The following is a 13,450-nucleotide window of genomic DNA, read 5'->3' as shown; positions in this document are numbered from 1 at the left end:
CTAGCCGACCGCGCCGAACACCAGCCGAACACTAGCCGACTCATGTCAGACTCTCTGTCCAGAGCCGAATGTTTTGAAATTTTCAAAACATTCGGCTGGCGCAGCCGAACACCAGCCGACTCAGCCGAACGCCAGCCGACTCGGCCGAACGCTAACCGAGCTAGCTCCCGAATCACTCCCGAATGACTCCAACCATGGTCGGGGGAGAGTCGGGAGGCCATGTTCGGCTATGTGTAACCTAGGCTTATCTGAGTTCCCTCCAGACTTCCTCCCGACACTTCCTCACATTCTGATGCTGTCCATGCAAATGAATCCCTGACTGTTTAAACAAACCAGCCGTCCCCTGTACGCCCACTGTATCCTGTAGTGGTCTGTTTACTCTCCATGTTGACTTTCCTTACCTCACCCCAGACACCGCTGGAACTATACATGGCCGCCCTTCACACCTGGGTCTCCCCAAGATGAGGTTACCTGTACAGGTGTTCCACCTGCTGCTGTGCCAGGTTGTGTCAGTGTTACCTGTTACCTGGGGCACAGGTGAGGAAGTGTTTAGGCTAGAGTTAGGAGTGTGACTTGCACTGATTGGTATGTAATTATAGATCTTGAGATTATTACTGCCCCTCCCAACAAGGACAATTGTACAGGACTTGTTAAGAAAATTGGCAGGTTACATCATGACTTTTGGTACCGTAAGATTAGAATCTTGCTTTAGACTTCAAGGCCATATGTTGTGCTAGCTGTTGTAGTTGACTGATTTGTAAAAAAAAAAAAATGCTGTTTCTTGGAAAGATGGAACACAATCTTGTGGTAAATGTTCGCTTCTTTGTTTATAGGTTTCTAATTCATGGGAAATTTGGTGTCAAATTGACAGATAGCCTTGTATTCAGTTCCAGAGGCTTGTCTGTTGATAAACATGTACTAGGAACTGTTCCTTATAATATAGGTACATGTGTATCAACAGACAAGCCTGGTTTCACTCCAGATTACTGGGCAACACCAATAAAGTTTCTAGTGTCCCAATCTTCAAGAGACAAAATGCGATAAAGAGGCCTTAGGAAAGAGTAACTTTCAAAACAGTATAGTGTGTAGCTTTAAGATTCAGCACAGAACATGTAAGGGGGATAACTCAACATAACTCAATGGGTAGATTTTCCTGTTAACACCCTATCATTAGTTTTGCAGACAAACACTCAAGCCACTGATCATGTACTGTGAGACGGATATTGAAGAAAATATCCCTGGCATACTAATTGTGGGATTTATTCTATTTAATCAAGTACATGTACTAATAACATGGTTTGTGAACTTTATCTCTAGACCAGCACCAGGAAACAGCTGACATCCGTCATTCGCTGAAATACTACGAGATCACTGAGGCGTACAGAATAGAGCACCAGCAGGCCAACAGGGCAGAGGTATGGGTTAGGCTACAATTTGCTTCAGTTTTGGTTACAAATTGGCAATTTTTAAACTTAACAACCTTCTCTCTGTTATGTTAAGATTTCATTTGCCCCAGTTGCTTAAAGCAAAGAGTTTTAACAATATTTCAAAGGGCAACACAACATTCAACTTGATTCTATCAAATATATGAGACTAAAAGTAATAATGTGCAAGTCACATTTTTAATTCCAGCCCAAAATACCTCACCTGTACCTCAGGGGTATTGAACAGGTAACACTGACACACCCAGGTACACTTAGCAGGTGTAACACGGCACGTCCAAAGGGCAGTCATGCATAGTTCCAACCGATTTACATTGTAACTATGTGCACAGGATTTCTGTATTAATTCATCAATTGTGTGAATGGGGAAAATAAACTGTGTTGACTTTAAAGATCGTTAGGTCAATTTATTTTCCAGGCAGTAATTCATCAAATTTAGGTTGTTTTATAATTGGACCACTGAAAAGAAAAAAAATTGGTGTTTCCATGCTGTGACTTTAATACAACTCGCAACTTTTACACCGTTCAGTGCACTACCATTGTAGCAGAAAGTGGTTTGAAGACCCTGAATGCAATGGGGCACGTGTAGTTGCAGACATTGTTGTTTTGAGTATTTAGTTATCATAAACTTTAACTTTCCCTTGCAGGGGAATGAGGATCTCACCATTTCTCTGGCAGCATTTGGGAGGAACTTCACCCTTGATCTAACATTAAACAGGTGAGTCTGAAAGGTTGTCATCATCAATCTGCTGAATCAGCAATGGACTGTGGACTATGAATTTGATATTTTCTCTCTGTTACAATAAAGTTGGATTGAGATTTTAACAGTTATATTGTTCGGTATGAGCAGAAACCTTATCCCAAGAAGTCTGAAGCGACATCTCTGTCACTACCAGGGTGGAGTTAGAGACTTGCCCGGCTCTGTGGCTGTCATCAGCACATGTAAGGGTGTCAGGTAGGTGTGGCCTCTTATGGGTGTGATGCAGGTACTGAATTTGTACTAGTAAAATACTACTATAAGCTACATGCAACGTTTCTCTTGAGGCGAAACATTTTACGGGAACCAGGTACAACGTTAACTTTTCTCTGGGAAATAACTCTGACTGCTGAAATAGGCAGGAGAAAAACACAGGAAGAAATGAAGACAACAATAGCACCATAATTATAATGATGTGTGTTAAAGCAAGAAGAAGACGATTACTATTCTCTAATGGTTTGTTACAGAGGGTCCATCCATGTGGATGAAGATGTGTTCTTCCTCCAACCAACCTCCAGCTCAGAACACATTGTGTTCAGACAACAGGACATCCAACTGGAGTGGAGGCAGGGAGGGCACTGTGGTCAGTACTGTATGGGATCCGTGGTTCATACCTAAATTCTTGGCAGTCCTTCATTGCCCAAGACCTGGATGACTGTGTTCTCATCACAGGAGATGACTACTAAACATGTCTTGCTTTATTACATTATTACTGTCTTTATAAAAGGAAACTTGATTATCATTTTATGTGTACATGTATGGTTTTAATTGTTTTTTTTTGTTCATGACTTAACAGAGGTTTACTTTATGACATATTTGAAGGGTTTGATGATGCTGAGCTCGTCATGTCAACTTTGAACAAGAGCAGTTTCCCTATGCAGAGGGTAAATATGTGTAGCTGTATTCTATAATTGGAAACTTTAGTGCAAACTTCATGGCAAAACAATTATAAAGTGATAATTGTAGGTGTTGCTGTTGCACAAAATAGAAAAAGTAATCAATATCATCCAGCACAAATGTGACGACTACTATGTACAGTCACTCATATCTCCTTGTTGGTGTGATATAGACTTTCAAGGCATTCTTTATACTACAGAATTTTGTTACAGTAAACCTGTGCCAAATTAATATATAATGTTTTTCATTTACATTACTATATTAAATATAATTGAACCAAACAACAGTAAGACATTTTACTAAGTATGGCACTGTTACAGCTACTAATTGTGTCTCATGTACAGGTGAAACGTGACGTCTACAGTGAGACAAAATATGTGGAATTGATCCTAGTAGCCGACAATAGAGAGGTGAGAAATACAGAAAGACAATATTGCAGAAGCTTGAATTTTAATTTCAATATACAGAGGCACTGTATGTACAGGTGAAACGTGACGTCTACAGTGAGACAAAATATGTGGAATTGATCCTAGTAGCCGACAATAGAGAGGTGAGAAATACAGAAAGACAATATTGCAGAAGCTTGAATTTTAATTTCAATATACAGAGGCACTGTATGAAATAGTCATCCTGACTGACTGCTAAAGACGGGCTCAAATAGAGCTACATGTAACATTAGGTTCGTATTAGAAAGTTTCTTTTTTTTTCCTTCTTTCTTTTTTTCCTTCTTTCTTTTTTTTGAAAGCAACCAACCATATATGTGATTTCTCTGATTCCCATGAACAGGTGCAGAAGGTGGGTAGCCAGGCAGCAGCAGAAGACAGGATGGTAGAGGTGGCTAACTATGTGGATACGGTGAGGGCACCTGGGCAGCTTACTCTTTGGTGTCATATTGACAAACTTTTGCAAACCTTACCATGCTTACATGTCCCTGTAACACAAGTGCTGATAAGCTACTTTGCTATATGCGTTGGGTGGGAATTGGAGCCCAGGGCTGGCCCTAGCTCGGATATGTTGTAAGGCCAGCAGCCCCCGTGTATCAGTGAGCTTCAGGCGTTAGTATCAGGCATCATGCTTTGTCTTTAGTCAGAGGTTTGTCCGCTTTTTCAGGCTTCAAACATTTCCACATAAGAGAAGCCAACCCACTTATCAAGAAGAGTAAGGTCGACCCGATGTGGTTGGCTGAAAACGCGAGCCATTGCAAGGACACATTGCACTACTAAGCTACTTTAAAAAATCATCATGCTTTCACCTCAAATTAGGATGACATTTAAGAAGTTTATGTACATTGCTAGACGTTCTTCTTTAAGCCCACTTTACGGTTTTAAATGATGCATTTTCTGTTTTTCTTTCCATTAAAGTTTTACAAGCCGTTGAACATCCGTGTGGCACTGGTGGGTGTGGAGGTGTGGACTACCAACCCCATCACAGTGGACAGAAACATCCAGGGCACTCTGGACAGGTTCCTGGAGTGGAGACGTACCACACTGGTCAGACAACAGAGTAACGACAACGCACAGCTAGTCAGGTAAGGATAGACTCACTGTTTCAGACAGGGACATCCACTTCTTCCTAAAATCAAACATTTCATGCCTAATGTGGAAATTTAGACTGCCTTATTATTTTTTACTTCACATTTTTGTTTCTTTATACTCACACTACTGGTGGTATTGGGTTGTGTTAGAGTGTTGAACCGTATCAAGTAACAATGTTGGCAGTACATGGCAGGCTAGTATACAAGACTTCAATAATGACATGCACAATGTTGCACTCTAGTGGACAGACGTTTTTTGGCGGTGGTGAGATTGGCATGGCGCCGTTTGCCTCCATTTGTTCGTCAGCCCAATCAGGGGGAGTAAGCGAGGTAAGTGGATTACTAGTATATCATGTTGAAAATCAGTCAAAAAATCTATAGTAATGTTATTTCATATAGACTTCTACGGCTTGTTGCTGTTGTACATGATTGTAATGTGCTGAAGTTGCTGACGCAGCTACAGTCTCAGGATCTTTCATATTCCTGGACCCGACTTCTTCATCAATTATATCTGGATTATGCTTCTTTGTAATATGTCATGAACTGCATTATACAGTCAAACCTGCCGCAAGCAACCACTCAAGGGACTGAGTAAAAGTGGTTGCTGCGGACAGGTGGTTGGTCCCAACAAGTTGGCTGGTTGACAAAAAAAACAAATTTGCACGAAATACACTTCAGTTCCCAAGAAACATATCTACAAAAGATACATCCCATAGCCTTGCAGTCTTGTTTATAATCCCTTTGCTGCTTATAATGTAAACAAATTTCAATAAACCATTGTTTGACCATCAGAACTGTGTTTATCTAGCAATCAAATGTTTTTTTGGTAGTTATGTCTGTTCCTTGTACCGCCAAAACAAGACTTATATATAGTGCATTCAGTTTCTTTATGTCAGAATTCCCACTAGCTCAATTTGTACTTTGCACAGTATTTATGTGCTTCACTGATTTGGACTGATGACACAAAAAAGGTACAGTAACAGATTTTAACTGTTATTCAACTGCATATATCTTTATGATGGTGTTTCTGGTATTGTTGTGAAATACAGTGAGTATCAGAATTGTTTCTGATCCTGGTGTTAAAATCAATGGCGGATAGAGTCAGAGCTTGCAGAAATCTTCATTTTGAAAAGGCTGCTGCTGGTTTGGATGCCTTCCAAACAAAAGAGGCATAGGGTAACTGTATCATTTTGCAGAAATCCTCATTTAAAATGGCTGCTATAGCTGCTGTCAATCTATTTTGGTTGTTGAGGGGAGGGTGAATGCCCCTTTGGGACTGCCAAAAAGTGGTTGCTGGTTGGGGAAGACAGTTGGTTGCTTGGGAGAGGGTCTTAACTATGTAAAAATGGATGGGACTGTTTCAATGTGTCCTGATGGCAGGTGGTTGCCTGCGCCAGGTGGTTGCTCGGCCAGGTTTGACTGTATATCTGTTGATATAGTCGAATTTTACTGTGCTATATTGTTCACGTTGTCTTTAGTGTATAGAAGGGCAACTTGTAAGGTGCTTATGCACATGTTTTGCCCTCCCTTTCACATTGTGATAGTTTCAAATAAAACATTAATATAACACTCTCCTGTAGGATATATTTGCGCCAGGCCCAGTGCTGTACGTGGCATCGACAGTGGCTCATGAGTTAGGGCACAACCTGGGTCTGAACCACGACACCGGCGGGAACTGTCGCTGTCCTGTAGCGGATAGCGATGGGGGCTGCATCATGAAATCAGCACAGGGGTATGCAAAGTTTAATACCTTCACCTAAGTATGAATCATATTAACCACACAATAGCTTTTTAGCTTGCTGCATACCTAAATGTAACATCAGATTTAGGTACAGACCCCGACCTGTACCTGTATCTGACAAAGTAACCAGTAGTCTTTCCTGTTGACAGACACATGAAAAACAGAATTGTTATTTAGACTTGAGCCTTTAATCTTATGCCGAGAACTCATGCTTTTGAAAGGATCTCGAATCAAAGATGTTGGTACCAGTACTCTTCCATCCCAGCAGTTCTCAGTCTGTAGTGCAGAGGGAAACTCCAGTAAGGGTCTATGCCTGTATAACATGTCTCAGACCCCGACAGGCTTCCTGTATGATAACCTGTCCTACAGGTCCCTCCCAGCCCAGCAATTCTTGACCTGTAGTGCAGAGGGACTGGACAGGCCCTGGAGAGAGGTGTGGGTCCATGCCTGTACAATGTGCCTGACCCAGACAGGCTCAGCCTGTATGATAACCTGTATATCCTACACTACAGGTCCCTCCCAGCCCAGCAGTTCTTGACCTGTAGTGCAGAGTTACTTAGACAGGCCCTGGAGAGAGGCGTGGGTCCATGCCTGTACTGCCTGACCCAGACAGGCTGCCTGTATGATAACCTGTATATCCTACACTACAGGTCCCTCCCAGCGCAGCAGTTCTCGACCTGTAGTGCAGAGGGACTGAGACAGGCCCTGGAGAGAGGTGTGGGTCCGTGCCTGTACAATGTGCCTGACCCAGACAGGCTGTATGGAGGTCCAGTCTGTGGGAATGGTTATGTGGAGCAGGGAGAAGAGTGTGACTGTGGAACAATAGAGGTAGGAAATTATACAGACTTCAAAATTCTCGTATTGGTGAGTGGACCAAGACAGTAGAACACTTATCATAGCGGACACATTTCCATCAGAATGTCAATTTTTTTTGTCAGCAGAAATGAAGACTTTAAGGAGGATCACTCTTATGGTATGCATCAGGGTCACTCAGCGAACTTTGTAGACACTATTGAATACCATATTTTTGTCAGTTTTCTGGCCAAATAATTCAAATTTTGGCATAGAATGTGCCAATTTGAAACAAATTTTCTTACCATTTTGAAACAATATCACAGCATTGATGTGATTTACTTTCTTGTTTGATATTATGTTTATAAACTTTGATATTGGTATAGATTAACCAATAGCTGATGTTGACCTTAATCCCACAGGAGTGTAACAGCACCTGCTGCGACCCCACCGACTGCACCCTGCTGGCAGGTGCCGTGTGTGATATGGGGGGATGCTGTCAGGGCTGTCAGGTAAGGGAACAGCAGCTCTCTACTGTAGTCGTGTGCTTTATGTGACAAAAGGGAATGCTGTTGACAAGGCTTTCAGGTAATTGAACAGCAAAACAGCAGCTAGATTAAATAATTTCTGATGGAGAGAGGCCATTAATTATGTCCCAGTCACAGTAGTGTTTTGTGTCCCACAAGGAATGATTCTGGGACCATTACATCCAAGTAACTTTTAAATGAACTGTAAATTTTACAAGTAGCCCATTTAACATTGGCATAAAGATTTTCAAGGTAACCCATGGTGACTACTACAATACAAGCTCCACTGAATGAAGAACCTTTTTTCTAGCTGAAGCCTCTGGGAGAACTCTGCAGACAGAAGACGACTGACTGTGACATTGCTGAGTACTGCAGTGGACAGTCTCCACAGGTGAGCCATCATCTGCTATTATAATCATTGGTATGGCATGTCTATTATGTACACATCTAACAGTTGCTCAAGGCTGCCCAAAACTTCTGCAGTCTGTGCGGTCATGAGTATGACCAAATTGAATCCAGACAGCTAGCCATACACTGACACGCAGGTACTTGTCTGTGTTGAATGTGTTGTAATTATAGCTTTTTCCTGAAGTCAAATCAAGTCAAGTCAAAGTTTTTATTTTGTTATCTGCAGTGTCCAGATAACCAGTTCATCCAGAATGGGATACCCTGTCAGAACACGGAGGTGAGACCAAGATCATATACTTTTCCTTTTCAAAGACATTTGTTAGTGAAAGGAATACAATATAACTGTATGCATAGATTACAGCTCTACCCAAATTGCTAGGAACAACACATGATGAAGTCATTCATGCCTTACTACTGTAAATGCAGAAATGCTAGCGGTGGTTTTATGTTCGCGTTTTTTTGTGGCGACCGTTTCACCGCGAACTTAAAACCACCGCAAATATTTTTGTCCAATACTGCAGCAGTATGTGACTATAGCGCTGCCGTAAACTTAAATCCACCACGCACACTCCATTTTCGCCTTTAAGCGCGAAATAAAAACCACACGTACTTAAATGCATTTCCAGTAATTACATGCCACTGTGAATCAAAGATTGTAAATGGGAGATTTCTTGGACTTACACGGGGGACAAGTAATGTCTGATGTTTCTCTGCCTTGATAATGTATGATTACAATATCCGCAGGCTTACTGCTACAATGGTGGCTGCTTCACCCACGCTGACCAGTGTAGGGCCCTATGGGGAGATGGTAGGAAACAAGTTATTAGTTCAACTTTCTACATGAAGTCAACTGTACACCGTAGTTCAATCACTTAACATGCCATTTACCAAGATATGTAAACTTTGATCTAATGTCAATTTTGTATGCATGACAGTCTTAACAAATCCAACATTGACTTTAACCTGACCTGTGTGCTCCAGGTGCAGACAAGGCCCACGACATATGCTTCCAGTCTGTGAACCTGCGGGCAGACCAGTACGGACACTGTGGGAAGGACCAGGATGGGAACTACCTGCCATGTGCTGAGAAGTCAGTAAACAACTGAGTTGTAACACCACTGTCAATAGTAGATTCCTTTTGAATCCTGAGCATGACACTCAAACACATGGCAGTGAATATTAGTTGTCTGTTTAGTACTTTGTCCTTTAATTGCTGTATTTTCAAAAGAGTTGAAATCACACATTTAGAATTGCTGTACACTGTTGTTCTGTTCATTATAGAGAACTTTGATAGGTCAGGCACATAGGTGGCCACCCTGTTTTTATACATGAATGCTAATGGTATCGTTTGTATATGTCTGTTTTCCTAGAGATGCCCTTTGCGGGAAACTTCAGTGCCAGGGAGGAGACGATGAACCCAGTATCGGGTCAGGCTTTCAGATCATCAGCACTACGGTCACTCTGCCTAACGGGCAGGTCATCACGTGCCGCGGCGTGTACGTGGACCTGGGCGGCGACATCACTGACCCGGGCCTGGTCATGGCAGGGACTAAGTGTGGACAGGATAAGGTGGGCGACAGGCTTCTGGTTGGAAGTCTGGACATTTATATGAAGTTCTGCTACCTTCTGCTGTAACCACCTTGTATTTGGCACTCAATAGGGCTATAAATAGAAAAAGTTTCCTGAATCTACAGCTACTGTTAGCTATGAAAACAACTTTCTAAACTTAACATACTAAAAGCTGAAATAAAATGGCTTCATTACATTAGTTTCAATTTTCATGAGCTTTTAGTGTCTGAAATAACTTAAATTACCTAACTGAAACGCTTGTTCAGCTGAAAGTTGTTCTAAAGTTGAAAAGATTCTTTATCTTCCCCACCCAGGTGTGCTATAACCATAGGTGTGAGATCATCACTTCTCTCTTTCCTAACGTCACCATGACAACAGCATCATGGGGGACATCAGCTCCCACAGCAACACAAACAACAACACGGGTCACAACACAACAACCAGCTTCTAGTGTCCCCAGTTCAACAGCAACAGGCCAGACCGGTATCACCATGACAACAGAGGTGCAGACCACACCCCAGGGGAGCGGGCACTGGTGGATCAGCATCAAAGAAGGTCTGATAAGCTGTAGAACAGAGTAGGATCAAACAGTGAACAGGGTTTCTAGAGGTAGAGTGCGTAGTTAGTGGACCTACCTCTGGTCCAGGAAGTCGCAAGTTCGAATCCCGGCTGTGTCACTCGCTCGACATGCACGCTACTGGAAAGGGTCACAGCCTTTAGGATGGGACGTTAAGCCATAGTCCATTGCTCAATGTTCCTGTCGAAAAGACCTGAAGTTCCCTGGGACAGTGAACCTGTAAATTCGTACATAGCATCTGTCTTCTCTGTCACGACCAGTGGAAGAGCAGCTCAACTGTTCATTGAGTTCACTTGAGCTAAACTGGTTCGAGATCACTTCCACTCTTCTTACAGTTTCTAGTTCTTCGTTTTGATTGAATCATGAATTTGCATAATCCTCCCCTACTCCTGCGGACAAGATTTCATGGGGTGACACCCCTTTGCACATTAATTTCACCTGATTACCAAATATTATTTGACACTGGTATTATCATGATTATCCTTTTCACAGATGACAATCAAGAACTTGACTTCGGGCATATTTCATAATTACATGTACCAGGGCGGTATCATGAACTAGTAAAAAATTGAGCATTAAAACTTGACTTGAAGGAATAAGACTTTGTTTTCTTTTGTCCCAGGTACAAGTGGAGTTCTTGTGTTCTTCCTTGTCCTCCTCCTGGCCATCTTGCCACTGGCCGGTCTGGTCTACTTTTTCTGTCATGAAAACAAGGATGCCGTCAAGAAGAGAGTCAAGTCCTCCAGAATGTCCAAGTATATGGCTGACTTCAAGGCCAAGAAGTCCCCATCTGAACCAGAGAAGAACAAGCGAAGGAAATCGTCTCAGAAGCCCATGATGGGTGAGACCTTGGGGAGTCTGAACTCTCCCAGACTCAGGCTGCCTGTGGTGTGGAATTGGACAAGGAAGCCTGAGGGACACTCAACATGGTGAGATGGAGTTCTTCTTTTGGATTCAGAATTGTGATTAGAAATAACACAAAGTCTTATTGTTGATGGCTTGTATATGACCTGTTATGTCATACCTGGGCCACAAAAACATTCGATACGGGTTATGATTTTGATATTGCGTATCACACGGGGCTCTACTTGTTTCAAACAGGCTCCCATAGAATATTTAGAATGTATTTCGAGTGGGCCAGTTGCACCGCTGTCGAAAATTTGAATACCGAAGACAGTTGTGTCACTGTACCTGTTGATGAAAATGATGCTTGTTCATATATGAGGACCTTGACTTCCATTTACCTGTGCATAGACTATTTAACCAGGCTTCATTCTGACTTTCTCCTGTACAGAAAGTTTCTGTAATCCAAACAATCCCCGTGAATTTCCTATTCTCTGTTCCCAGTGACACCAATGGAGGAGTCGTGCCGCCTGAGACTCAGGCAAACAGCCCAGGGAACAATGCCCCCGCCCATGTGACTGACCCAGAGGACAGAGATGTAGATTTCACAGGGATATCCAATCCAAACTACAACATGGTCACCATTGACCTAGACGAGACTAGCACAGCGGAAGCCTAGGTCGGTAGTACCATGGTGTAGTCTGGACAGCGAGAGCTGTGGTCATCCTTGCATGTCAAGTTTTTTATGACATGTACATAACGTTACATTGTATAACTGAGGAGAAGTACCAACCAGATGAGACTAATCATGGAATGCAAAGGAACTGTATACATTTTTACAGTAAAAAAAGAGAACTAGGATAGAAACACAGGTCTGACAGACTTTGTGAATATACATTGTATCTGTAATTGTTCTCATGGAAAAGGAAGTACTATTCCATTTTCCATGAGAACAGTTTGAATGTCATAAAAAGTTATACAATATAAGTAGACATAAAGTACATGTACAGTAGAGTCAATTCCATGTCCCCGAGAGTTTTTTTAAACAATATTGCTAATAAGTTTGAACAATTTTAGATAAAAGACTATTTCAGTCAGAATTCTTCTAAATTGTTCAAACAATTAAGAATGAAAGTTTGAACATATTTGAACTTAGCTATATATTTTGGAAATATTTTGAAAATAATTGCTCAAATATCTCTTTATTTAGAACAATTTTCAAACATCTATGTGATTGTTGCACTGTTGGAACATGTTCCTACAATTTGTATCATTTTTCAAATGGTAGATTTTGCTTATTGCCCCCATCAAAGTAGGTGCTAATTGCACTCTATTGTCTGCCTCTGTATATTTTTAGATTTCACATCTGGACTTTTGTCTTGAGGTGTCTATGCATGGCACCTAGGCCTAATCCCCTATAATTTGAAGGTATGTGTGAATTGCACTGTTCCCAACCTACTGACTCAGTTACACATTGTTTTCATAATGTTGGAACATGTAGGAACAAATGATGAATCTATGTTGCAACAGTTTCCAAAATTATACAAAAAACATGTGCAATGTTAGACATTTGTCTAACATGTTGGAACACAGCAGAAACTATTTAGAACATCAACTAAATGTTAGAAATTGTTCTTAAGTTACTTATCTCCCTTAGATTGTTACAAAGGTTTTGCAAATGTTAGAACAAAAGGCGACAAACACCCACATGGTAATGTGGAATTGACTTCCATATCTTCAATGTTAACTAGTATTGAGGTAAGGTTTGTGATTAGTATGTAAAAGTGTGAAGACCTTTGTATGTATGAGCATGTTACATGTATACATATTGTACAGCAAGTAGCCATACTTATAGTTAAGGATATTGTTCCTTTGTTAAATTTGTTGCAGAAATATTTTTACCAGAATGAAGTTCTGTAGATGTGTTCCTTTTGTCTTCTTCTTTTGTCCATTTCTAACTTGAAGAATAAAGTTATAATACTTGATCCATGATCTGTTTGCCTTTTTTACTTGTCATTTTCTCTCATCAGACACTGTGCCTCCAGAGCTTGTAAACTATGAAATGATGTCTCATAGTTTACCAAATGATGTATCTAATCTTAATCATCATCAGGTGTACATAACATAATTACCCAATTGGTCTTTTTCGTGTCAAAACCACAAAAGATGCAGCACCTAGCACCAGGGACAGTTGTGTTTACCTGTGTGTGGATGTCGTTCAGCACCAGGTTTGTTAACTTGTGTGTGCATGGTGTGTAGAACCAGGGTCAGGCGTGTTAACGGGTGTGTGAAGGGTGTTCAGCATCAAGGACAGTGTGTTTAGCTGTGTGTGGATAGTTTTCAGCACCAAGGACAGGTGTGTT

At 41.5% G+C, this 13,450-nt stretch overlaps 1 protein-coding gene across 1 annotated transcript; it reads left to right on the top strand.

The window, feature by feature from the left end:
- The first annotated feature begins 461 nt into the window (after positions 1–461).
- Positions 462–13,072, top strand: LOC136429423 (disintegrin and metalloproteinase domain-containing protein 12-like). Its single transcript, XM_066419254.1, has 20 exons — positions 462–537; positions 1,318–1,415; positions 2,090–2,160; positions 2,293–2,397; positions 2,667–2,782; positions 3,564–3,646; positions 3,883–3,951; positions 4,458–4,624; positions 4,873–4,960; positions 6,211–6,362; positions 7,022–7,199; positions 7,586–7,675; positions 8,001–8,081; positions 8,325–8,375; positions 8,843–8,906; positions 9,080–9,188; positions 9,469–9,667; positions 9,982–10,222; positions 10,867–11,173; positions 11,592–13,072. Exons 1-20 carry the CDS (start codon positions 462–464, stop codon positions 11,764–11,766), a joined length of 2,520 nt encoding a protein of 839 aa, XP_066275351.1. The 3' UTR covers positions 11,767–13,072.
- The last annotated feature ends 378 nt before the right edge of the window (positions 13,073–13,450 follow it).

This window comes from Branchiostoma lanceolatum, chromosome 3 (assembly GCF_035083965.1).
Source record: "Branchiostoma lanceolatum isolate klBraLanc5 chromosome 3, klBraLanc5.hap2, whole genome shotgun sequence".
In the NCBI taxonomy this organism is placed as follows: domain Eukaryota; kingdom Metazoa; phylum Chordata; class Leptocardii; order Amphioxiformes; family Branchiostomatidae; genus Branchiostoma; species Branchiostoma lanceolatum.
This window is presented reverse-complemented; position numbering and strand designations above follow the sequence as displayed.